The 26,890-nt window shown below is 36.1% G+C and overlaps 2 protein-coding genes across 3 annotated transcripts; both read left to right on the top strand.

The window, feature by feature from the left end:
* Nucleotides 1-2,000: 2,000 nt before the first annotated feature.
* LOC125671255 (uncharacterized) lies at nucleotides 2,001-12,908 on the top strand. Its single transcript, XM_048906818.2, has 4 exons — nucleotides 2,001-2,196; nucleotides 6,803-6,910; nucleotides 7,073-7,122; nucleotides 7,630-12,908. Exons 1-4 carry the CDS (start codon nucleotides 2,139-2,141, stop codon nucleotides 8,533-8,535), a joined length of 1,122 nt encoding a protein of 373 aa, XP_048762775.1. The 5' UTR covers nucleotides 2,001-2,138; the 3' UTR covers nucleotides 8,536-12,908.
* Nucleotides 12,909-22,638: 9,730 nt separating this feature from the next.
* On the top strand, nucleotides 22,639-25,959 carry LOC125671257 (recQ-mediated genome instability protein 2-like). 2 transcript variants are annotated; one of them, XM_048906822.2, is made up of 3 exons: nucleotides 22,639-22,902; nucleotides 23,122-23,224; nucleotides 25,331-25,959. In XM_048906822.2, exons 1-3 carry the CDS (start codon nucleotides 22,708-22,710, stop codon nucleotides 25,501-25,503), a joined length of 471 nt encoding a protein of 156 aa, XP_048762779.1. In that variant the 5' UTR covers nucleotides 22,639-22,707; the 3' UTR covers nucleotides 25,504-25,959. The 2 variants fall into 2 exon arrangements, with proteins under 2 accessions (XP_048762779.1, XP_048762778.1); XM_048906821.2 differs by having other exon boundaries at nucleotides 22,652-22,923.
* Nucleotides 25,960-26,890: the final 931 nt, after the last annotated feature.

The raw sequence follows: 26,890 nt of genomic DNA, 5'->3' as shown, positions 1-26,890 counted from the left end.
CTATTTTTTAACCAAGCAAAATACTTCTAGCCTACAAATGGCGGTAAAGGTTGAAGAGGTGGTTGGGGTAACATTGTCAAGTTGCCGAGAGGCGAAATCTAGTCTAGCTCACATAGTTCATCAATTTATTGTCTTTGTTTTCTGTTACCTGTACATGTATACATTTCACATGCGGTAAAAGCAAAATCTTCCCACGGGATTGCAGCCATCAGAGTGTTGCTAAAACGCGGAACGGAAAACAAAACGGAACAGAATTTAAGAATTAGAATGATTAATGTAGGTAAGATAACGGTAAAAATCAGGGGTGGGAGGTCCATTTTGATTAAAATCAACAATTTGGGAATTGTTTACAAGCGATAAAACAACTTTATCTTAAAATTTTGCATTATAAATTGATTAATCGAATTTAGTTAAACGTTAGTATAAGAATTTACAAGGCATTTTACAAGAATTTCGAAATTTTGGCAATGACAGGGGTGTTAGTGAGCAGTGACACCTAACCTATGGGTAGAGAATAAAAAGAACACACGTGGTTTATCCCCCCCCCCCCCCCGGTGGCAAAGCAAAGCGTCATTAATTAACGCACATGTACACGTATTTACACATAATACCGGGAAAAAAGATGGTGCCAATAGGCGATTGCTTAATATTTTTATTAAAACTTACTATATGCAAAATATTAAGCAAGCGCCTGTTGGTACATTCATCCGAAAAACACACCGTGTAAAAATACATAATAATGCTTTAGTATGAGGTATCAATATGAAATGGTGGATTCTGAGGATGAATTCCTGTTCTCTCTGTAATTTCTGCATTCCTTGTTCAAAATAAGCCTTTTGATTTTGCAAAATGTTGACCTCATGACATTATTGCATATATTTTCCGTTTTCCGTTCCATTTTCCGTTCCGCGTTTTAGCAACACCCCAGACATCATGGTAAGATTTGCTTTGGCGGGCTTCCGTTTTAGGGAAGAGTACTTTTAAAAGTATTCAAACTAGTAAAAATATTGGAAAGAGATATCTCTTTCTTTTTGAGAGATATCTCTTTTTCAACGATTAAAGAGATATCTCTTATACTTTGAGAGATATCTCTCTAGGAATTCTTAGAGAGATATCTCTTTAAGTTAAGGAGATATCTCTCAAAGTAAAAGAGATATCTCTCAGAGTAAAAGAAATATCACTTTAAGTGAAAGAGATATCTTTCTAAGTGAAAGAGATATCTCTTAAAGTATAAGAGATATCTCTCTACGTGAAAGAGATATCTCTTAAAGTAAAAGAGATATCTCTCAGAGTAAAAGAAATATCACTTTAAGTGAAAGAGATATCTTTCTAAGTGAAAGAGATATCTCTTAAAGTATAAGAGATATCTCTCTACGTGAAAGAGATATCTCTTAAAGTGAAAGAGATATCTCTTTAAGTGTAAAAGATATCTCTAAATATAAAAGAGATATCTCTCTAAGTGAAAGAGACATCTCTCTAGTTGAAAGAGATATCTCTCTAAATGAAAGAGATATCTCTCCCAGTGAAAGAGATATCTCTTATTTAGAGAGATATCTCTTAAGATTAAGATATATCTCTCATCTTAAAGAGATATCTCTTTAAAATAAGAGATATCTCTTTAATTCAAAGAGATATCTTATTTTTCGAATAAATAGTAAAAGGGCTTGCCATAGTGATTACTTCTTTTGTGTCTAATATTGTATTTTTATTTGCATTTGTAAATTTTTTTTTTACTTAGCCTATGCAATTTTCCCCCTAAAATTTTCGTTTCCTATGATCCTAATAAATATTGTGTTATATTGATCACAGCGATCGATCAAATGTTATTTCATTTCCAATCAGAACTCCTCGAATGTCTCGCGCACTCGACATAGACCTCGGATGTAATTTGCCAAATGCACTCATGGATGCCATCGTATTACATCCGAGATCTATGTCGAGTGCGCGAGACATTCGAGGGGTTCCGATTGATTTCATTTCCACGAGGATGCGACGGAAAGGCCCGAGAATGTGCGATTAGTTACGATTTCTAACGAGTGTATGGATGAAAAAAATAATGACTCAGTAGTTACGCTTGCGATTGGGCATTGGCATGTCACGTATGTAATAGTTTCGTGTTCCGTCTGGGGTTTATATTCATGAAGCTGCACTTTAAAAGTGTGCATGAAGTAAACATGGAATGCGATAAAGTGAAAGGTATGTACAAACACCAATACTTCTCAATATTCTCAGGAAGTCCTTTCGCGTTCCGAATTTACTCGGAACGAAGTTCTGAAGTTGAATCAATCTGATTAAAGTACAGAGTCAGAACTAAATGATGAATATGTGTAATATATAGTCAGATTGAAGTTAAATTGATACAGGGTTTTTAAGAATCAGGGCTTGGGGATTAATTCATAGAGAATTATAGTAGCAACCACCTCCCATTTTTTAAAAATTGCCCAAAACAATAAAAATCAGGTGTAATTACCAATTTTGAGTATGCTGAATCCAAATCTGAATTCCTTTTACTCCACTTTCTTATAGAAAATGAGGTATAGTGTCTTAAACACCCCTACCGTCAGGTTGACAAAAACGGAAAATGTTTCATTTCATATCAAAAAGTGACCCAACTTTATTTCTTGAAACATCACTACCCAAAACAATAAAAATCAGGTGTAATTATCAATTTTGAGTATGCTGAATCCAAATCTGAATTCCGTTTACTCCACTTTCTTACAGAAAATGAGGTATAACGTCTTAAACACCTCTACCGTCAGTAGGGCTGGGAAGATTCAAGGTTAGCTCGATTTGGTTCGGTTTCGATTCAGAACAGCACAGTTCAGTTATTTTCGATTCGGTTTATGTTAGGTCCAATTTATCTTATGACACCACAAAAATTTACAATTTTAATGAATAGCATATTTGATTTTATTTTATTCAAGTTATATAACTATATGTCATTTGTAAACATCATATCTATTCATAATGGCGTTTTATAACTGATAGAAAAAAGAAAACACTGACAGTCTATTAAAATTTGTTATATTAATGTGCTGCATAAGTTTCGGATTATTAAACAAATGTATAGTGAATCTAAAATGTATTTGATATTGTTTTCATTGATATGCAAAAATTTAACAATTCTATCAACTGAGAGTTTTTGAAAATCTCTCCTTTATTGATTTACTTCTCTCATATTAACTGTCATATCTGTGTCATTACCTACGATGTTGATCTCACTCCACCACTGACAAAAATGCTATATGTCATGTAAAGATAAACTGCAATGATCTTACAGACCATATTTTGTTGGTATCTGAGTGGTGAAAATGCTAACTCTCAACACAGTAGTGATTTAAATCTCTGTTGCATAAAAAACCACATTCTGCACATCACTCGGATGCCATATTTGTTGTTTTGGTGTAAGTAAAATCTAAACCGAACCGAAATCCGGAATTTGTAATCGGTGCATCAAATCGAATGGTATGAATCGCGGTGCACCGAAATTTTTGGTGCACCGCACAGCCCTAACCGTCAGGTTGTCAAAAACGGAAAATGTTCCGTTTCACATCTACTAAATGATGGGTGTGGTCGGGTAAAATGTCATTTTACTAGTCCGACTGTACGTGTTGAAAAACTAAATATCAAGAAACTTTATTGTAAACCATAAGGTATTTTATTCTTAATGATAAAGCAACTCCGTGAAATGTAAAGACTTTGTGAACAATTTTAAACTGCATGATGACATAATCTTTATTTTAAGTTGTAATAGTCGCATTTGGCAGTGATGTTTTACCCTTAATTAAAAATGTGAATGTGTTAAAAGTTTGTTTTCAAAGGACAAATAGATGTAAATTGAATTCATTTTAATTAATAAAACCCAATTTATTTGAATTAAATGTAAGAAAGTGTTTATCAAATTAATAAATTACATTGTAAACAGCCATTTTTCAGTGTTGACATATGCACAGGAATGTCTCTATTCAACGTGTTCAAATACAACTTCTTGCAGTGATTTTTCTACATTTTTAACAAGGGTCCTGTGGCTTTCGAATTGGGAAAAATTGTCGATATTTTAGTCAAATTGGGAAAAATCAATTTTATCATAAGTTTTAAAGTCATATCAAGCATTATATTATCTTTATTTTACACATCTAATTTTCTTTAACCTTCTAAAATTTTCAACTATTCTATCCAAATAATCATTCCCATAACTCTTTGTTAAGTCTTATGTATATAATTCACATCGAATGTTTATTTTATTTTTTTTCAAATATGTTTTTTCTTTCATAATTCTATTATTGGGAAAAATGCAAGCTAAATTGGGGGAAAATTGGCAATTTTTAGGAGGGGAAATGGCCGAAATTCGGACTCAAAATTGGCCTAAAAAATCACTGTCTTGTCCTCACAGAAAGATATCCCAGGACAAAAAAAAAAGAAAAGATAGGAAAGAAACAAAGCAGGCTTATGAAAAAGAAATGAAAAAATTCTAAATGGACTGATGAATTTCCGTGCTGGGTAGAATTTAAAGAAACAGAAAATGTTCATTGTTGTGTTTTAAAATAAGAGCATCATTGAATGATGAGACTAAGATTTTTTATGAGACAATTGAAAACGTTTTAGTTGGAACTTAACGTATGTCATTAGAGTTCAGTATAAAGTATTAGCTTTTTCTGGGAAGTTGGTTAGGTCTAGTGGTTGTAAGGTCAGGTCTAGTAAAAATCATTTGAAGTAGCCTGACTGGTCTAATGCTCAAAAAAGTAAATGTCTGTCAGACTCTGTCATTGTTTGTACTAGTCACAGTTCAGTATAGAACTCAGTAGTTAAACTTTCTGTAGTATTTTTTCTTATTGCACACTCTAGTATTGTGTATATAAATTTGTATTTTGTGTGGGACCATTATTTGATCATTTTATCTTGTTTAAGTTTTTTTTTTTAGAACATTAAGGGTCTGAAGTAGATAAACAAAATGTACAAAAACAGCATAACAGTATGCATTGAACTGCCAGGAATACTGGGGGAATTTTTACACATGGAGAGAATTAGCTGCAATAATGTAACCCTCTCCGATTTTTTTTTTATTCCGATGTTTTCGGGAGAGAGAAAAAATCGGAGAGGGCTACATTATTACAGCTAGGAGAAAACAAGCTTAATGGCAAACTATTTCTAAAAGAACTTCTAAACTTCTGAAAGAAGTACAAAGCCATGATCTGATAATATTAAGTGAAACACGTGTGGGTTACAACGCTTATCTTCATATATTGATGGTTTGTCGTACTTCCCTGTGTGTAGAGACGTATCTTCAAAGGGTAGATTCTGTGGAGGAATGGGTGTATTTCGTAACTTTTTTAATCTTCAAAATGATATTTATCTTTGTGCATGTTACAATCCACCTTCCAATTCTATTTATTTTCAAAAGTTGAATTATGATATTATTAAAAAGATTGAGATTGTGATATTATTTCAAATGCGAGAGGAAAGGAAATTATAATTGATTTTTGCATATTAGCAATCTGCTGAGAATCATCAATGGTAGATGTATAGGTATTTGTTAGGTGATTACACTTTATCAAGTTAGAATTTATTTAGCTATAAATTCTGTGATTTAGTGTATCTTAGTTTTTCTTAACTCTCTCTGATTATCAATGTAAAATTGCATGGGAAATTTTAGCTAAATTCCGGGAAGTAAATATGTATAATACTTTCAATACTGATACCTCATGTCCTGTAGCTCAAAATTTCGTATGGAATGAAGACTTGCCCATTAGTTTCAACTGGCATATTCGAACAAGATTAAAAAAAAAAAAACACATCTTATTAATAATTGTGATTCATACTTCAGATGTTGTTCGTAGAAAAAAAGTGACGAATTTATCAAAGTAATATGCAATAGAGAGAGAGAGAGATTGTTGATCAGCTCTTTGGACGAATAGGACATGACCTTATTTGCTCCGATTTTAGCATTAATTGGCAAGTCTAAAAACCAAAAACAAGTAGTCTAGCTGCGTTGTAAATACGTTTGTAGATTAGTGTAGTTGTAGTGCTAGGTGTATTTATTTGTAGTTTTTGTTGTTTTGTTATTATTCTCTGTTAATGTTGGCCACATTATGTAATTCTTTTTGTTTTTCCTGAAGAAGGGAAGGAAATTTGACAATCAGGTTTCTCGTGTCATTAGTCATTTTAGTGCTTTGTGTGATTTTTTTGTATTTGACCTTGTATTCACATTGTGGATCCGACACTTCTAGGTATCGGGTGTTGTTGGAACTAAGTGCTTTTATATATTATATTATATTATATATATGTGTGTACGCATACACATGTGACAATATAAAAGCAGATTTAAGATTCAGAGGAATCTCGGATTAAGTTAAGGCCTATTGGATTGGATTGTGTCATTGTCTAGTGTGTCATCCGAAAGATTTATAACTTTTATTGCTAAGTTTGGGCACTTCTCAAAAACAGCTGTTATATATATTAATAACTAAGCTCTAATTTGTGTCTTGGCTTGAGAAGGACTTAGATGCAGTTTCAATCTAATTAAAATTAGATCTTTGATCCGCTCATGCAATCGCTACACTTTGTGTAGCGATTGCATGAGCGGATCAAAGAGTGATTGCATGAACTTGATTGATGCAGTTTCTGACATTTCATCATTATGGATTTTACTGAGCTGTAGGATAATGGACAGGGAGGGCTCTGTGAAATCTGTGTGATGAAATGTCAAAAACTGCATGCATATTGCCACATACAAGATTCTATATTGTGTCATTGTTGCAGTCAGTTTGTCAGTGTTTCTATTCTTTGAATCGTCTTTTGTCAGGAAACGTCTACAGAGCTCAGCGGTTATACAGGCATTACCTGAGAGAGGAGAGAAATGTCTATCCATTCTACATTCCAGCCATCATTTACATTTTCCTACTGCTGCTTCGTAAGATTAAGTTACTAGTTTTAAATCTACAATGGAAAACTTCTAAACTGTTAGCATGACCGCATATTTATCTTGAGTAGAAACATGTTACATTTGGACACCATTGAATGACTTCATGATAATAATTTTTAATTGCTGCCCATCATATTAATTACATTTCAGATGCATTGTGGGATAATATACCAGATTATTGGAATAATGTATATAAGCAGGTCAGTAACGAAGACTGTATAAGTGGCATTTTTAGCAAGACACAAATTTAGCGATTTGTCCATTAATTTTGGGTATATATATTTATCAATAGCTAGATTATACGATTGTATAATTTCAAGAAAGATTGCTATTACCTATGATAGGGAATAAATGTTAGCGATATTCAATTTTAGCGATCTCAACACTGTCGCTGATAATGCCAAAATTAAATCTTCGCTAAAAATTCTACTTATATGGTATTTTAAATTGCATTTATTTTGTACTTCTTTGCATATTAATGAAACTTGTATCTAATGTGTATTTCAATGAGTGATACTTATACATATTAATTAAATATTCATACCATCATCAGAACCTGCCCAACATGAGAAATTTTGAAGTGGCATTTTCAAAATTAATATTCGTTTTATTATACTCCATCAAATTGATATTCATTTTTGTAAAACAAATGATGACATGTGGTTTTTTTTTAAAGATATAATTCATGTCCTTGTTGTCTACTTCAGCCCACTTTCCCAGAGGTACCACCTCCAATGTTAGAATACTCCAGTGCTCAGTACCCTAGTGATATCACGGTTGTGACAGCTTATTTTAACCTCGGGGATTTCCGCAAGGGTCCAATTAATATATTTACCACAGAAATGTACAAGCGATGGATGACTGCATATTCTAAATTGAATAACACTGTCATTGCATTCACTGACTCAGAGGAAATAGCCAAATTATTCAGGAAAGAGAGAAGTAGATACTTACCTGAAGCATTAACTCAAGTCCACATTGTGAAACGAAATGATTTATGGGCATTCAAGCTTGCTCCCAAAATCAAAGATATATACTCAGAACCTGGTTATCCCAAATTTCCTCCAAACACTATAAATGAATATTATTCTTGTGCAATGCATGTAAAATATGAACTTCTAGAAATTGTAATCAAGAGAAAGCTTCTCAAGACGAGATATTTATCGTGGGTGGACATCGGCTACTTTCGAGAGAAAATGAATAAACTCTATAGACTTGAGCCGCCTGACGAATTGAAAGAAGGACATATCGCTTACACTCAAATTCATCCATTCTATGACTACATGCAGCCAGAAAGCATCATCAAGACCAATTCTGTTTGGATTGCTGGGGGATTCATCTTAGGGAAACCGGAATACCTTATGATTATGATAGAGGATTATAAGAGGTCTGTAGAGGACTTGATCTCCAAACGCTTGATGGACACAGATCAACAAGTCTTGTACATCCTATATTCTAAATTCTCGGACGTCAAACCTCGTGTGCCAATTCAAACCATTTATCACCTGTGTAGGTGTAACTGGTTTTTCCTGGGCGAACTCTGCCGTGATACATATGACAGACAATTCAGACCCTTCTTTCCACTCATAAATTTCTTATCTTACCTAGTGTAACAATCTATACCTGGAAAATGTGGTGAATGAGATTTGTTTGAATATGATTGATGCATTGTATGTATATACTGTATGTGTACTTAATTTAAACAGGATTCAAAGTTTAGCATCATTGGTAGTAGGGCTGAAAAGATACGCCCCCTTTACATTACAATATGTACTGCAATACTGATGCCATGATTCAATACTTTCAATACAATACAATTTACAGAAATATTGAAGAAGAATTTGATTACCAATATTCAACTTCATAATTTTAAAAGGAATATTTTGCCAAATGGCAAGATGCCTGTTGGCTCTGTAGTTTAAACTAATAAAGTTCATTATTATTTTCGTCAGCCTCAAGACAAACAACAGTTTGAATGTTATTCGACGCTATTTTGTCCCCCATGCAGGTAAAAATAATAAGTGCAGTCTGAGCCTGATGTTTTTTTACTGAACGCGTTTGAAATAAACGTATTGAACCGAAAATCAAAGGCAATGAATCGAACATTGAATCGAGCATTTTTATTGAACAGTATCAATATTTCGGGGAATCGTTTCAGCCCTAATTGATAGTGAAACAAGTGCACTAATTTACAGTTTATGAAAATCTCTGTTGATCCATTATCGTGCATAGAAGAAGCATTAAATCAAGCTTATGCCAATTTGAGCATCAACTTCCATTGAGCCAAATTTTAAATCTGCTAAAGTAAATACATCTACAGTATATTAAACAGAGGACTTGGAGGAAGATGTATTTTATTTTCACATCTTGCAACCAACTTCCACTTTACATTTGAATTTTTTGGATCTTTTTGTCCATTGTCTGTCTGTTTTTTACACTGTGTAACTTCACTTATAGCAGCGCACTCTAACTTGGCTCACAAGCGGACGGGTGTCAGAAAATCAACAGACACAACTTACATTCCCAATCATCTCTCGTTAGATCAACTTCTGACAGTAGTGGTAGAATTTGTGTTTCAGTCTGAATGCCTGATGCAGTGTTCGAAATTAACCATAGACCGATAGACAAAGTCTATGTCAAATGACACTGGTCTATGCCAATTGTAATTGAGATAGACCAAATTGTCTATGCCGATTTCTAGATTTAAAGCAATTGAGTTATCTCAAAGGACCCAGCATGGTCAGTCGACGTCTGATAAACGTTATGAGGAAAGGAAGATATTGTTATGGAAATGGAAAGAAAATCTGCCTTTTAAGTACATTAGACGTATATGAAAATGTAATAGATTTGTGGGTTTTTTTTTTAAATGTTGCGGTCTATGTCAATTCGATGAGGTCTATGTCATCTTGTTTTGGCATAGACCTATGATCTATACCAAGTTTTAAACCAATTTCGAACACTGCTGATGCAACTGAACTAGTAAGCTTATTAAGTCTAAGATAGGATTAAAATACTAGGACATGTACTTAATGAAAATTAGGACATGTACTAAAGAAAAATAAGATGGGTACTAATCCATACATTTTTACACCTCTCCTTCATTTGGGAAACATTGTAGTGGGATTTTTTAATTTTATATCTGACATAACCTCAGAATCATTTTACCTTAAATTTTGAATTCAAACTTGAAACACAAGTGATCAACATTGTGAATTGTGCATGACCCATAACTTTTTACTTTGACCTTCATCCATAGTTCAAAACTGACCTTTGAATAGAAAACATATTTTGGGGTGAGTTATTTCACCCAATATCCACTAGTTTTTTTATTCCAAAATATAGCAGGGATCTCTTTATGTACAGGGTAAGGATCTGTTCAGGGTTACAAAAATAAGCAAACCCTATTGGTCCAGATCTGGTTTTAGTCTTTACAAAAAGCTCACCCATAAGCGTTCTGGATTGTTAGCTATGGCTGAGTAAATGTATTTGATTGTTTTAGTATGCAGACAGAGACGTAAACTCTTAATAGACCTTACATTGATGTACTAGCATGGTGCATGCATTGTAGACACATTTTGAGCTTTATATATACTTTCCTGAAGACATTCTGGACAGGCAAACACAATAAACCTTTTATATAATGAATGCATATGCATTTAAACTAGATTATTGATATACACATAATTATATAAGATTTGAAAAAAGTGTTGAAAATGTAAATTTATATCAACTAAATTAAAAGTTATGTGGCGTAAGGCGAATTTGAACCATGGCAAAAAGTAATCGCAGTATATATACTGCCAGAGTTGAAACTGACGAGAGCTATTCTAAGCATTAATAGTACCCCTGTAAATATGAACCAGGTTTTCAGAAACAGTTTCCCTAATTTTGTGTGGGGAATTTAGACCCCAAGACAGGGGTGTCCTTAAAAATACTATTGTATTTTCAAAATATGAAGAAGAAAAAATCTTAGGGGCGGGTCTACTTGAAGTACTTCAAAGCCAAGATTCATGTTAAAATCTGTGCTTAAATGGGGGAAATGTTGTTTAAGCCAATTTTGAAGGTTAATTTCAAACATTGTAGATAATGAATTACGGGTTGGAAATGAAAAATTCATATCTATGTATGACAGGAAATAACTAAAGAAACTTGATATAACTATATGGTTTTTCCCCTGGAAAATTGTTTTCCCTTTAGGGTTTTTATTTGGTCACCCTGGAAAATTGTTCTCCCCTTTAGGGTTTTTATTTGGTCACCCTGAATGGATCCTTTATTTCCACATTCCATTGTTTTCTTTTGTCTTCTTTTATTTATCTATCGACTTTCACATCAGTTTGATTTAAGTGTGTTTGATATACATATGTTGTTTTCAATGTATTGCATCTTCATGATTATTTTTGATTTTTATAAGTTGTAAGAATCACTTTTATATCTTATATTCTTTATTATTCTTTTTTATTTATTTATTTTTCAGTTATTGTGTATTTGTGAAGGGTGTTGTTAAGTTCTTGTTGTTCTCTGATATAGCATAATGTCTACCACTTTTTATGTTCATGTATAAACCCGACACAGCACACACTGCCAACATTTTAAATTTTTAAGTAAGTTGCAAAATGTTTGAATAGTGTATAAGCAATATTATCTTGTATCTAACCTCTGAACCTAAAAAATAAAAATTACAGTTTGGCAGACATTTAAGAAATGAATTACATGAGAGTATGCACTGTGATGCCTCACACCTGCGTTATTTATGAATTAAGTGCTATATATATTTGCTAACCTGGCGTGAAGCATTGCAGTTCATACCCTCGTGTATTTTCAAAAATTAAGTTTATTTTTTCTGTACACACACACATTGTTTACAACTGCAACATGTTCACAAGGAAATGACTATCATTAGAAATTGTAGAAATAGCGAAGACAAAAACAGTGAAATATGAATATATTAAACTAAAAACTGTTCCTGGGCTACCAGGCTGTACAGCTAGGTGGGTGATTATGAAAGCCGTTATATCAGACAAGTAATGTAATTAATATTAATTAGTCCCATGAGAAAAATGCAATTTTGTATGTTTTATATATTGAATCGATATCATGCGAGTGCAATCAATTGTGAACAGGAGATTATATGGTTCCCAGCTCGAAGGGAAACTATTGCTCAATTGATTTATAAGTCAGGAGATAATCTGGTTCCCAGCTCGAGGGGAAACTCTCTAACTCAATTGATTTATAAGTCATTGCATTCAAATTTACATGTCTTGAATGTCAAAATCCTTGTGTGTGAAAGCGTATTTGGTATTATTACATATTTAAAAAAAAGTGATATGAAATAGTATACACCTATTTACTGGCTATAAGGACAATAGCAAGTTTATTGTCCCCCAAGACAGCAACTATTTCCCGAGGTGCAGCCAAGGGAAATAGTTGTTGTCGAGGGGGACAATAAACTTGCTATTGTCCGAATAGTCAGTAAATAGGTGTTTTATTATACCGAAGTAGACTTTACTTGTGTCAGACATACCAAAGTGAAGTAAACTAACATTCGGCATTATCCTAGATGGAATCGACTGAGTGGTAAACTAATTAGAGTTATCAGACTTTGACGTCACAGAAAAGAAAACGCGGGAAAATATAGCATCCGGTAAATAGTTTCGAGACTATTTCCCTTGGGTGAGATAGTTCAGAAACTATTTCACGGCTAGCATTATCCAGAAGAAATAGCAAATTTATTCACCTAACATTTATATAGCAAAAACATTCGGAGGTATAATAAATTAATATATATTAACTGCAGTGGGATATATGTGTGTATTTAAATAGATAATTATGTATTGCTGCAATGAGATATGTACAAGTATATAATTATAAGGTGGATTTATCAAGAGTGTGTAGTCTGTTTGTATGGGAGTCTTTATGCTGTTTTAAGCAGATTAGCTAGTCTTTATTCATTTTTTAGGCACAGTGAAATAAATCACCCATGTTGGCATTCATTGTTCTTTGTGTTTTGGGAAGATTTTCAATTGAATTAAAAACAGACCAAATCAGGAAGGTTCAATGTTAATTGCATTCAACTTTAATAAAATGAATGACTATATTGTTGTATAGATTGGACTGTTTGCATATACAATATAATGCATGTATTACATTGACTCCTTGGTATAAATATATGAAGAGAGACTGTTGGCCCATTTTGTTACATGTACATCGTCTCCTGTTTATAAAAATGGGCTGAGTCTCTTTGTATAGGATGATATTGATTCCAGGTTACAAAAAATAGGCTTGGCCTCTTTTTGTGTGATTACAATAAGGACCCCTGTTAAGACCACATTAAAGCTGACATGAATTCATAAATATAGTGGAATTCTCGATGTCCGCCATATTTCTTTGCTTATCCGCCATATTGAATGCAATTTCTATTGTTATAAGTATCGCGGTTTGCATGGTATATATATATATATATATATATATATATCTCTAAAAGGGGACGAGTTGTCAGTGTTTCCGATTACCTGTGTGGGTAGCCTCAACAGGTAACGCATTCACATGTTACAACACCATGCAGTGCTCAGAATTACAATTAAAATATCGTACAGTAGTAAAGCATTCTAAAAAGCTTTGGATAAATATATTTAGATTGGCTTTACTTTACATGTATGTACGTACAGTCGCAGTTAACATGTCAAAGTTATTACAAAGACGCGGAGAAAATTTTTATCGATTGATAGAATGAGTTTTATATCATTCACACTCATTTCCATCTTCGTTAGCCAAGGGTGACTGAACACGGTGTTTCCCTTTCACGTGAAAGAGAAACATCGTATACTGTCACCCCATGGCTAGAGAAGATGACTTTGTATGCGTTAGAGATTGGCCGAGTGGTTAGAGCATCGCGCTCAAAATCACACGGCCTCTCACCTCTGTTGGCGCGGGTTCGAATCCCGCTCGCGCCGGTAAGTGAGAAAGTTTCTCATGCAGTTTACTTCCTGAAGGTCAGTTTACTTTCTGAAGGTCGGTGGTCTCTTCCCAGGTACCTTGTACACGTATCTGGGTTCTATACCTCACTGCTTCACTGGTCTAGGTGACGTCTCCATATGAGTGAAAAACTCTCGAGTGAGACGTTAAGCAAGATACAATCAATCAATACGATGAATTAAAAACGAGATCACCCGTGGGTATCCAACGATTATGTACTACATATAGATTTTCAATGTAATAATATAGAATATGTGTAATGTAATTAGAAAAGTCAAACAATCACAAAGATGTTTTGATATTATAACAAGGTATCACTGTATGGTGTTGTATTTTTGTCGAAATTAAAAACAGCAACAAAAGATGAATTATATGCAATACTTGGAACATTTTACAGTTTTTTAAACTACCCCTGGATATAAATTGAATTTGACAAGTCAATATCGTGTATGGACTCCAGTAGATGTAACTAAATTTGATAAAACAGTATTATGAATGAACACGTTCATATAGCGGAACCAGTGCCGGTGTCGCATAATTTACGTTCCGGGTAGTTTAGCATTCCGGCTGGAACCCTAATGACCTCTAATTTTCGTTCCAGGCATTTACGTTCCGGTCTGCGTAAGTTTGGTTCCGGTCATAATTTTGGTTTCAGGAACACACTTATCCTTTTGAAATATGAAATGTTTACGGACATTTTTTAAATAGATTTTTTTCCATCGGGATATAGGCCTACAATGATTAAAGACTAAATAAATACGGGGGGTCTATGACTACTTGAATCTAAAATTGCAATATGTACTCAATCTCCTTAATCACGTATGCTTTAAAACACTTCACGATTTGTCACCATCACTTTTCTGTAAAATTATACAATTGTCGAGAGATTAATATAAAAAATCATTTCAGTTCAACGAATAGGTAAAGTGCTAGGAAAACCCCATGTAATTTAAAGGAAGAGCCAACTATAATTGTTCTGAAAACAAGTTTCACACATATCGCCCTAATTATGATAGAGGTGTGAAAAGGATACACCTAGCCGCCGTCACACACCACAGGAATCTATTATCAAAACTATTTGGAACTGTGTATTCTATCGATACACCATAGCATATTTTAGTAGACATCCGGAACACCTCGAGCAGTCCTTTCACCGAAAAACGGTGAAAGGCCCGAGGTGTTCCAAATAATTTAGTAGGTACATGTACCATGCAGTCCACAGAAACACTAGGTGCTAGACCGACAGTAAGAAGTATCTCAGATACTGCCTCGTCATGTATACTTGAGAACGACTTTGTTTCCTCATTGTCCTTTCATTTTATGATCAATTATTTGGATATTTCACCGACGTCCAATAGATGGTGACACCTTCCATCGTTCGTGGTAGAATGAAAAAATACAAGTTTGCGCTTCACAGATTGAAATCTGAGCGAAAATTGCAAAGAAACCCGGAACTTAATTTATGATTTTAAGGTTCCGGTCGGAACGCAAAATAGCCGGAACGTTAATTATGCGACATCGGCGCGCAGGGCGTATCCTCAGACCTCTCACAAACATCCTCTTCTTTTTTGTACAAATATGTCCAAAGTCACTTGAATATATTAAATTTATTTTGTAAGAACTCTAACTATAGGGAGGTGTGGTGCCTACTACGCCCCACCCAGGGCGAAGTACTGGAACCACAGACCGCCATCCTGCCCCCTCCTTTCTGAAATTTTTGGATCTGCCACTGACCACAGCTTGCATACAGTGCTGAAGCGCATTGAAAGTGTGCAGCGGCAAATACCGCGTCCTGGGATGTTATTCCACTGCTAGCGCCGCTGAAGATTTTGTTGCTACAGGTCTATGCATCTGAATGTGCTCAATATTGGCGAGATGTTCGGAGATTTTGAGAACAAGTGCAAGAGGCTGATATTTTTTTTTTTCGATATAAGAAGCTTCTTGTTTTTTGCGCCCCGTGTACAGTAGAGTTGTCATGCTGGAAAGTTGTAGATATGTTTGTTGACAGCAATCGTACCCACAGGCACCTGAGATATGGATATTACTACCCCCCTTTTTTTAAAAAAAAGAATTTTTTTGTGACAATAATTTCTTTGAAATGTGTAAATTCCCGGTCTATCTCATCCCTCTTTCGATTCATGTAATCGTTTCACGCTTTTCGTAAGCTTTAGAGATTGGCATCCTACCGGTATACCGCTTACGAAAAGCGTGAAACGATTACATGAATCGAAAGAGGGGTGAGATAGACCGGGAATTCACACATTTCAGAGAAATTATTGTCACACACACACACAAAAAAGATTTTTAAAAAAAGGGGGGGGGGTAGTAATATCCATACTTCAGGTGCCAGTGATCGTACCTACACGGCCATTTCCGCAAACGACAAATAATGCTGTTGTCGCTTGCAGAATTGATTGTGTGGACAGGGTTTCGTTCAAGATCGTAGCTGCTAAGCTAGATTATCTAGGTGACGTCTTAAACGCACTGTATGAATTCACGCTTGTTATCCTTACGTATCGCTAGCCTAGAAGCGCTATATATTGAACACAGTCCAGCAGGACACATGTCTATTCTATTTCTATTCTGGATACTGTTATTGATTGTTATCACATCAGTGCCGCTATGGTATCCCTCCATGCCACACGGTCTTTAGCTGTATTTTCGGCTTCCTGATATGTTAGGTCCACAGTTGTAAATTTTTTTGCCAGCGTGTCTCGTCATCTCTGCCGTTGTCGTCCTTGTTTTCGTCCGCCTCCGACCGATGTAGAGTCCCACTCGTACATTCGTTTAGGGAATCTTTCGTCTCCCATCCTCGACATGTGACCAAACCATCTCAGCCGATTCCTCATGAGTAGTGTTGAGGCATAGGGTTGATCTGTGAGCTCTCGAATGTCACTGTTACGCCTTCGTTTCCACCATTTGGTCTTCAGAATAATTCTAAGACATCTGGAATCGAAGGCGTCTAGTCGTTGCTCATGTTTCCTGGTTGTGGCCCATGTCTCAGATGCATACAGCAATGTTGGAATGACAACTGCTCTATATATTTTCATTTTTGTTTTGGGGCTGATCTTTGTTCTCCAAGTGTTGCACAAGTTCTTAAATGCATTTGGCAGCTTTTCCTATACGAATGTTCAGCTCAGTATCGATGGAATTAATTGGTGTTACAGTTGAGCCTAGGTAGTTAAACTTCTCAACTTTATCAATGGTAGACTCTCCATCTTTCACGCATGCCGATGTTTCACCTATTGGCATAACATTAGTTTTCTCTGCAGAAACTACAAGGCCAACCTCTTTTCCTGCTCTCCTGAGTCTTGCCAGTGCTGCTGTTGATTGTTCCTCGTCTGGTTCTATCAGAGCCACATCATCAGCAAAGTCGAGGTCTGATAGTTTCCAACCGTCCTCGATTCCCCTGAGTGTACGAACACGCTTCTTCATCTGCAATCCATGACTGTCACAGGACTTTCTTAATACCCAGTCTATGAGAATGCCAAACAGTAGAGACCAAACACAACCTTGCCTCACCCCAGTCTCGACAAAAAACCAGTCGGAAAGTTCGCCTCCTACTTTCACTCTAGCCTGAGATCCATTATAGGTGTTTCTAATAATGATTATGATCTTATCTGGGATGCCATATTCTTTCATTATCCTCCATAAAGATGGTCTATGTACGCTGTCAAAAGCTGCTTTAAAGTCAACAAAAGTGGTGACTGTTGGTATTTGAAACTCAAGGCATTTTTCGATCAGTATTCTCAGACAAAATATTTGGTCAATACATCCTCTCGATCTCCTAAATCTTGCTTGATTCTCTTGTAGTCTTTTATCAACAGCATCTTTTATCCTCTTCAATAAAATCCAGGCGAAGACTTTTCTTGCCACAGACAATAGTGCAATGCCCCTGTAGTTCTTGCAGTCTTTGATGTCACCTTTTTTAACGAGAATACAAAGTTCACTCTAGAGGTACCTGCTCTTCTTGCCAGATCTTAAGCAAGAGTGAATGGAACCTGGCTCTGGTGGGTTGACCTCCACATTTGATCAGTTCTGCTGTAATACTGTCTGTACCAGCTGACTTGTTGTTCTTCAGTTTGTTGATTGGCTTTTCTACTTCCTCCTCTGATGGTTCACTTGTATCTATATCTTGTTCTTCCCATAGCTGTTGACTTGGATGGTACCTTCGTGCTGGGGCTGGTCTGTTTAGGAGCTCACAGAAGTGTTATCTCCATCTGTCTTTCACTTGATCCTTGCTTATTACAGACATGGGCTGTGGTATTGATTTCCCATTCATCTTTTTCACAATCTGAAATACCTCCCTTTGATTTTTCATACCAGATGCTACCTCTAACCCACTAGCACATTTATCAAACCAATTCTGTTTATCTTTCTTTGCACTTTTTTTTTTACAAGGGCATCACGCTTTCTGTATTCCTCTGAGCTTCGCCTAGTTCCAGTTGAATCCTTCCTTGCTTTTGCCGTTCGTCTCTTTTCCCACCAATTCTTCTGTTTGAACACTAATCCATTCTTTTCTATTACAACTAATCCTACCAATGGTGTTTTCTGCAGCATGTAGAATTTTTGATGTTATCCCAGTCTTCTTTTATCTCAAGCTGTTGACTGTTCTCCTCTATCAGATGTTTCTTCACTTCTTGTTGGTATCTTTCTTTCATTATCTGGTCGTTAAGTTTATAAGTGGCAAACTTTCCTTTTTCACCCCTTGATTTAGTTTTTGCCAGTTTCATGGTGATAGTAGAAATTAGTAGCTCATGGTCGCTGAAGATATCAGCACCCCCGAAGGTTCTACAGTCTGTCATGGAGCGTTTCCATCTACTATTGACGATGATATGATCAAGCTGTGCTCTTGTTCTTGATACTGTATTGCTAGTCCACGTATACTTGTGAATTTCCTTGTGCTGAAAGATGGTGCCAGCAATTACTAAACCACGGGTAATACATGTGTCAAGGAGTCTCTGTCCATTCTCGTTCATGTCACCCGTGCCATGTTGGCCTATTACTCTAGGATATGCTGTTACATGTATATCTTGTCCCACTCTAGCATTAAAATAACCAATCAAGAGGCACATATCATGTCGTGGTATATTACCCAGAATGTTGTTCAACTGGTCATAAAATTCATCTTTTTCTGGTGTGTTTGCTACTTCTGTTGGTGCATACCCTACAATCACAGTAAGGTTAGTGACTTCAGCTTTAAATCTTATCTTTAGTAGGCGCTCACTAATACAGTCGGTGGAATTAACTGCATCATCTGCTCTCTTGGATAAAAGTACACCTACTCCTGCCTCATGTTTTTGGTCATCTTTGCTTGAGTATGTAAATGTCCATGAATCATGCCGGATCTTGTCCTTTCCACTCCATCTAACTTCCTGCGTACTCCAACTATGTCAAGATGGTACCTTTCTGCATTGTCACACAATTCCTTTAACTTTCCTGTTTGTAGTAATGTCCGAACATTCCATGTACCGACACGCTGTTTTCCTTTACAACTGAGCAGTTGTGATTTCCATTTAGGCTTCCCCGTCAGGTTGACACTATCCTCTCGGCTTTCAGTGCCCGCCATCATGATAGGTATTTGACCTGAGGTCCCCTGTCCTGGAATAGTGTTATTTACTATAGCGGTTTCTGTAGCTAGATAAATAAATTCAGCTGGATAGATTGCTGGTTGAGCAATAACCAACTCAACAGAAAAACGAAAATGAAGCTCTTCAGCTCAAATGTAATAGCTGTGTTATTGTATGGCAGCGAGACCTGGAAAATGGCGAAAGGGGATGAAAAACTTGTAGATACCTTCCAGCACAACTGTCTTAGGGAAATCTTGAAGATCTACTGGCCAATGAAAATATCAAATGTAGCAGTTAGAGAGATAGCAGGAGTAGCAAAGATCAGCATTATGATAAAAACACGCAGATGGCAGTGGATTGGACATGTGCTACGGATGGATAAAAGAACACACCCATATGTAGCCCTTAGTTGGACACCAGAAGGAAAAAGAAAGAGAGGAAGACCGAAGGAAACGTGGAGAAGAACAATAGAAAGAGAGAGGAAAGAATTAGGTTTTGGGTCATGGTCAGAGGCAGCAAGATCAGCCCAGGACAGAAGTAAATGGAGAGGACTTGTTCATGGCCCTATTCTCCACGAGGAGAGAAGGAATTAAGTCAAGTCAGGTTGCTGGCCTATCGCAGCCTAGGCCGGATTTCCACCTGGATGAGTCTGGCTGCCCAGGCTTTGTGATCAGAGTGATCCATCTCCTAGATGGACTGCTTGACATGGCTATAGAACCCCATCTGTCCTAGTTTGATTTTGAAGTGACTTTCTCCTAGGAGGACTGCTAACCAAAGCTTATGAACTCTTCCTGTCCAGTTATTTAACCCACAACTGGGGCTTGGTTGGTGGACGCCAGGGCATATCCATCCGCCGATGGGCCTGCACATCGCACTTCTGGGGGCCAAGCTCCTCCGGCATCCCTAATTGTTCAGCCTGGAACTGTGAGGCGCCAGTGGATGTGTGGTACCACGTAGAGGTACAATTAGGATCTTGGTGATGGTGAGGCTATATACTGTCAGGGGCGACTTATGCAATTTTGCCCCCTTTTCGCCCAGAAGGGCTATACAGCGACAGCAGCTGGGAGCAAGCAGTGCAAGCACTCACTATACTACATTAAACTACCACATAGACGCATCACATCATCCTGTGCATACTCTCGTGTATACTTCACCACACTCAGGACACACCTACTTCCCACAAAACAATTAACACAGGATCGAGTGTCTTCATTTCAATAACATAGACAAGAATATAATATTATTTTCACCATTTACAAAACACGAACAAGTCACGGTCGCACGGAAATAGACCAAACAGTACAAAACATGGATTAATTTTGCACGGATGATCAAAATCTCCGTGCATTTTTTAAAAAGAATATATTGAGTTGTGACTTCGGGAAAAGATAGTTTGAATTTTTTGTTTACACCCTGTCCGTGACTTGCCTTCATCACAGCATAAACATGTATGCGAAATTCACAGACGGAAGATTTTTATATATTTCGTTAATAACACAAATATTTTATCGTTATTTTATATAAATTCTTCAATTTATAGAATTTCCGTAAACTTACATTGTAGGTATCTGTGAATCCGTGACTGAAAAAAATCTCTCCGTAATTTGTAATGTACGGAAATAAATAAATAATACAAATCACGGATTTATCATGAACGTAAAGAATTACAAGAAATTTCTTACTAACATCATATATCATTTACGAACTCTTACAATCCATACATTTAGTCGTTTTTGACGTCCTAATTTGTTTACTACTAAGTGTTTAAAATGACACCGTGGATGTTCAACCTCTCTGGCGACACTTTGTACAATTAAGACCATCGCACTTTGGAGTCCCATCGCACTTTGGAGTCCTACAAAGTTCTACAAAATATGACAGGAGCAAACCCCTACTGCGTCTGCACAGAAGCAAAATTTATATTGAAAGGTGCCAATACACACGCGGGTGCGAGGTCCAGACCACCATATTTGATTTGAACAATATTCCATTATGGGTACCAAAAAAACGCATCATCGGATACCCACGGCTGATGTCGTCTTCTACTCATCAATAGAAGACGAGATCAGCCGTGGGTATCCGACGATGCTAAAAACATTGTGAATTGGTTTTTTCTTCTTCTCTCTCTCTCTCCCTTCGCATAATTACGCCTATATTTTCCTTAATTGACACGCCTTTCACCGTTATCATGTTTTAAAACACTTTTCCTCGAAGAAGTCTGTGAGCATACACAGGTGGGAATTGTCTATTCTGACCATACTGACCATTATACCGACAAATGAAATATATAAACGCATTACTTTGATTCCATGTGTACATGTCTCCATTACCGTAGCTGCATTAATCCACAAGTATATAAAAAGTTTAGAATTGTCACGCTGTATATGAAACACAATATAACGAAGACATAATTCTATACAAATTAAAAATGAAGCATTACTGCATATACCTACCCCCCCCCCCCCCCCCCCCCCCCCCCACACACACACATCACCGACAGAGTTCTTAAAATACAGGTCTTCAAAATAACCATGTTGAACCATAGAAGAAAAGAGTCACCACATTATCCCCAAATACAGAGAAAGCTTTGCGTTATATAACGCGAAAGTTACGCATTAAGGTGGCTCACTACACCCAGAAATAGTTTCTCAAATCAGTATAAATTGATTTAATTATAAAAGATATGATGATATACAATAAGTATATATGCCAAAATGGCAAAAAATATACAAATTTGGATAAAATCATTATTTTCAAAAAAATTATTTCAACACATATGAACAAAAGACTGGGATTTGAACTCGAGATCTGCGGTTTACCAGCCCAATGTTGTTGTTTCTCTCTCTCTCTCTTTACCAGCCCAATGCTTTAACCACTGAGCTACGATGATAGACAAATACATCTATCGATACAAATAATTTCACAAAACAATTAAATCGCCATCTTGTGCTTTAGTGTAGTGAGCTACCTTAAATTCGCAAAAGAATTTTTTATACCGTCGGTACGTGCATAAACAAAACTAATTTAAGCTATGTTATGAGAACTCGTAGGTATTATATTTACCCCAAAACTCATTTAAAATCGTTCACATACAGTCTAAATTGAACAAAATCACTGGGCATGGAGATAGAGCGGGAGGAACGACAACTCTGTATCGTAGATCAGTAAGTACTAAGTTTACCCCTACCGATGAATGGCGCCTACATTCATGAATGGCGGGAAACTTGACATATCTTTTCTGACATGACATCTCTTCTTGACTTTCCTGCAAGAAAAGTGTTTGCACGAGATATATCTAAGAGTATTCGTCTGCGATCTTCAGAAATCGAAGAGAGCAAGAAGGGCAAGATCAAGAAGAAACACAAAGAGTGGAAAGTGACGTGTAACGGAGTAGAATTCAGCGTTACAGTGGTGTGGATCCAAGGCCTTGTCAGCGAGGTGCGTTTACTTCATAGACAGGTGCTTGTGTGTTAACATATCATATGAATACACATATGTGAATAATCAACTGTTTACATATGTATAAGGTTACTTGGATGTGTATTCACTATTCATATGTTTAAACCTTATAAGCACATATACATGTGTATATATATATATATGTGATCATAACTATATAAGTGTGTAGAATGATTACTTGTTATTCTTAACGAATAGATAAATAAAGAAGAAGGCTTCCTGATCCTTGATGACAGTACTGGGAATGTGAAAGTGACCGGATTCAACAATATACCTTTCATTTCACCGTCCCTAAATACAGGTATACCTTTCATTTCTGAATTTTCACCGTCCCTAAATACAGGCATGTATACCTTTCGGATCATTTCACCATCCCTAAATACAGGTATACCTTTCATTTTACCATCCCTAAACACAGGTATACTTTTCGGATCATTTCACCATCCCTAAATACAGGTATACCTTTTGTTTCTGAATTTTCACTGTCCCTAAATACAGGTATACCTTTCATTTCACAGTCCCTAAATACAGGTATACCTTTAATTTCATTGTTCCTAAATACAGGTATACCTTTCATTTCACCGTCCCTAAATACAGGTATACATTTCATTTCACTGTCCCTAAATACAGGTGGGAATCAATTGCACTATAAGCCATGCTATATGGTGAAGTCTAAGTAACAAGCACCTGTGCTTTACAGTAATAAACATGCAATTTTATTGTTTGGGACATAGGCGACATGGATTTTAAAGTTCAGGACTCTGGGGCCTATGGGATGATTTATCGTTTGAAAAACTTCGATCAGTATAAAGACTAAATGCTTATATTTAAGTAAAGCAGAAAAGGATGTAGCTGCAGGTATGTATTTTGGTCTGTCCACAAATATTTTCCCAGAGAGCTACAGATCTGCAACTAAAAAGGACAGAGTTCTTGAAAAGTGTCAGTAATGTCGGATTATCCGATAAAAGTAGTAAATGTCCGACACAAGTTACTTAATTGTCGGTCCTGATGGCCGATATAAGATCCGTTTTTTACCGGGGAAAATGGCGGCTGTGGCCCATAAATTTTCAAAACGATGCTAAATCTGGCAACACATTGAAACGTAAACGTGAGGAATCAGTTGTGAGGAACAACGAGGAGAAGATAAACCGATTGTATCTCCGCCTGGCAATCTGGGAGACAATGGCTTTTGTTTGCAGCAGTTTTACCTACTGCTTGGTGACACAATCTGCTTAAAGTCGAATCTGACGAAAGACCAGCTACACCTGGGCAAAAGTGAGAGAAAAAGTAGTTACAACGATTGCAGAGGAAGATGAGAAAGAAGTTGAGAGGAATATACAGTATAGAGAGAAAAATGAAGGATGAGAGAGAAGTGGAGGGTGAGAGAGAAATAGAGGAAGAAAGTGACTGATAGTGAAAGTGAGGAACATTCAGAGTGTGAGGAAGATGAGAAAGGGTATGAAAAGATAATTTATAAACTTATGGCTGAGATGGAGATTGAATACAATTACACATGTAGTTGATTTTAAATAAAATTTATGAAAATCTCAAAAGCGATGCATATTTATCTGGACTGACAAAATTTTGTTTGGGCTGACACTATTTTTAACAGTGTCAGACCAAATGTCCGACACTTCAAAAGAAATTTCAAGAACTCTGAAAGGATGTACCAAAAATTGTGAATTTCGCAACCCCAGGGTTTTGACTCTAGGATGGGTCCAAATTAGCCATATCGTGTTAATGTTACATGTACATTTTTATACTATTTAAAGTCTTTCATCAGTATAGGCACATTATGGGGCATTTTTAATGAACACATTTGTTTTATTCTGTTGCTGAATAATACATTCGAATTTAGTTTAAATATTCAGAACAGGAAATTTTTTCTAGATTTCTTCGCCTTCGGAACTAGTGATACTTTTAACTAATACTCAGGTGACAGATAAGGACTGTGGGCCTGTTGTTTTTAGGTAGAAAAGGTACAAACTTTTGCAACACACACATCCTCACTTTGGCCCTTTGAAAATGTTTTGGATTCACCCCTTGCCAAGTACATGTCCTTGATGTTGCTAAATTAAATGTTTTTCCATGTGATCTAGTGATTTAAAATGATTTGTAACATGTTATAAACATGTTAAGGCTATACATTGTTTTTTGTCCTTAAGAATATACAATATCTACTTTATGTTATGTAATCAACTTTTCAGTTTTGTCATCACATTATTAAAAACTACATGTTGTTGGTTCCTTTTAAAACATTTAAAAAAGTAAATTGTAATCTGTTAGCCCTTTGCTTTTCACACAAGCTCAAATTAAGAAAGTAGAATAAATTACCCATGGGGTATTTATCTCCACTCTAAAGTAAAGATTGGAGAACTGTTTAATATGTCATGTTTTAATATTTCAGGACAGTATCTTATGGTCATTGGATCTGTGACCAGAAGTGGAGACGTCCCTGTGGTGAATGCTGTAAAACTTCAGAGTCTGGCCCACGTAAAAAATGCTGAACAGTCATGGTCCCTGGAAGTCATGGATCAAATTCTACATCTTGGATCAGAAAATGATTTCATCAGAAATTGAAAATTAATCTATCTTCCATATTGATGTCATCAATTTGTGCACATTTTATAATGAGGAATTGTTGGGGTTTTGTTTCAACTGTAAATAAACTATGAATAATTATATTTCAGGAGTCAATGTCTGAAAAATGATCAGTTATAATATGTTCAGTGCTTGTCTTTAAGTTTTGTATGTTGAAAATAGGTTTTACGTCTGCTCACTACAGCTACACTATTAGAGCAAGTTTCTGTTGTACGTACATGTATATAGGATGTGGATCTAGCATCTAATTTTATTCTATATGATTCATATGCGGATCCGGAAAGGAAGGGGGGGGGGGGTCCTGGGGTTGGACCCCCCCCCCCCCCCCCTTTCTCTGGGACATCTATGTAGTTTTTGATATATAAGATGAAATATTCATATAGATCTACTTTAATGTAATTGTGCCAATTTTTGAAATAAACGTTCACTACTATATGTATAATATATTTTTATTTCTGCCCAGTGGTTGTTAGCTCACCTGAGCCGAAGGGAGGGGGGGGGATAAAATATTTACATGCAAATATATCAGGACAATTCTTTTTCAAGATCCACTGGGCCAGTAAAGTACAAATGTACATGAAAACTTCCTGACATAGTACAGATTAAAATTCGTAAAATCATGGTCCCTGGGGGTAGGGTTGGGCCACTATAGGGGATCAAAGTTCTAAATATATAAGGAAAATCTAAAGAACCATTGGGCCAGAGAAGTTTACATTTGCATAAAAGCTTCCTGACATAGTGCAGATTCAAGTTTGTTACTATCACCCCCCTGGGGGGTAGGGGGGGGGCACAATAGGGGATCAAAGTTTTACGGGGGAGGGTGGGGGGTAGGTTGGGCTCACAATAGGGATCAAAGTTTTACATGCGGATATGTAAGGAAAATCTTGAAATATGGGCCAATTTGACTTGGGTGAGCAATGTGGACAATGGGTCTCTTTAAATAGCTGTACCTTTTGACTCTTGCAAAGTTTGCATTCATGAAATGATATTCCAGATTTTATTTTCTGCCTACATCAGATTGGCAGGATTTGCTTTGGTGCATCTTCACTCTGATGTTTAAATAGATATTGACGTGATATTATGCAAATTGTTTAATTTTACCCATGGAACATGTTCAAAAAGTCTTTGTTAATTGATGAATAAAAGATTAATTAGAACTGAATGGTACAGGTATTGAGTTTTATTGCCGGATTCATTGGATATGATCTAGTGCAGCTTCTAGATCTTTCTGGACTCCTCCCCCTTTCCAAATCGCTGGATCCGCCTCTGAATATTATTATTGTTGAAACCAGTACTGTGCAATCAATTCAATCAGTAGGCAACATATAAAGGACTAATTATGGAGAACGAAATTAACGTAAACTCA

The sequence above is a fragment of the Ostrea edulis genome, chromosome 4 (genome assembly GCF_947568905.1).
Source record: "Ostrea edulis chromosome 4, xbOstEdul1.1, whole genome shotgun sequence".
NCBI lineage: Eukaryota > Metazoa > Mollusca > Bivalvia > Ostreida > Ostreidae > Ostrea > Ostrea edulis.
This window is presented reverse-complemented; position numbering and strand designations above follow the sequence as displayed.

What these genes read in the sequence shown, in the direction of transcription:
- LOC125671255 (XM_048906818.2), top strand. Translation starts at nt 2,139, where the DNA reads ATGAAGCTGCACTTTAAAAGTGTGCATGAAGTAAACATGGAATGCGAT. An exon ending in CATTTTCCTACTGCTGCTTC is followed by an intron (nt 6,911 to 7,072) that starts GTAAGATTAAGT and finishes ATTACATTTCAG; the next exon opens with ATGCATTGTGGGATAATATA. An exon ending in GGAATAATGTATATAAGCAG is followed by an intron (nt 7,123 to 7,629) that starts GTCAGTAACGAA and finishes TGTCTACTTCAG; the next exon opens with CCCACTTTCCCAGAGGTACC.
- LOC125671257 (XM_048906821.2), top strand. Translation starts at nt 22,708, where the DNA reads ATGACATCTCTTCTTGACTTTCCTGCAAGAAAAGTGTTTGCACGAGAT. An exon ending in TGCGTTTACTTCATAGACAG is followed by an intron (nt 22,924 to 23,121) that starts GTGCTTGTGTGT and finishes CTTAACGAATAG; the next exon opens with ATAAATAAAGAAGAAGGCTT. An exon ending in TTCACCGTCCCTAAATACAG is followed by an intron (nt 23,225 to 25,330) that starts GTATACCTTTCA and finishes TTAATATTTCAG; the next exon opens with GACAGTATCTTATGGTCATT.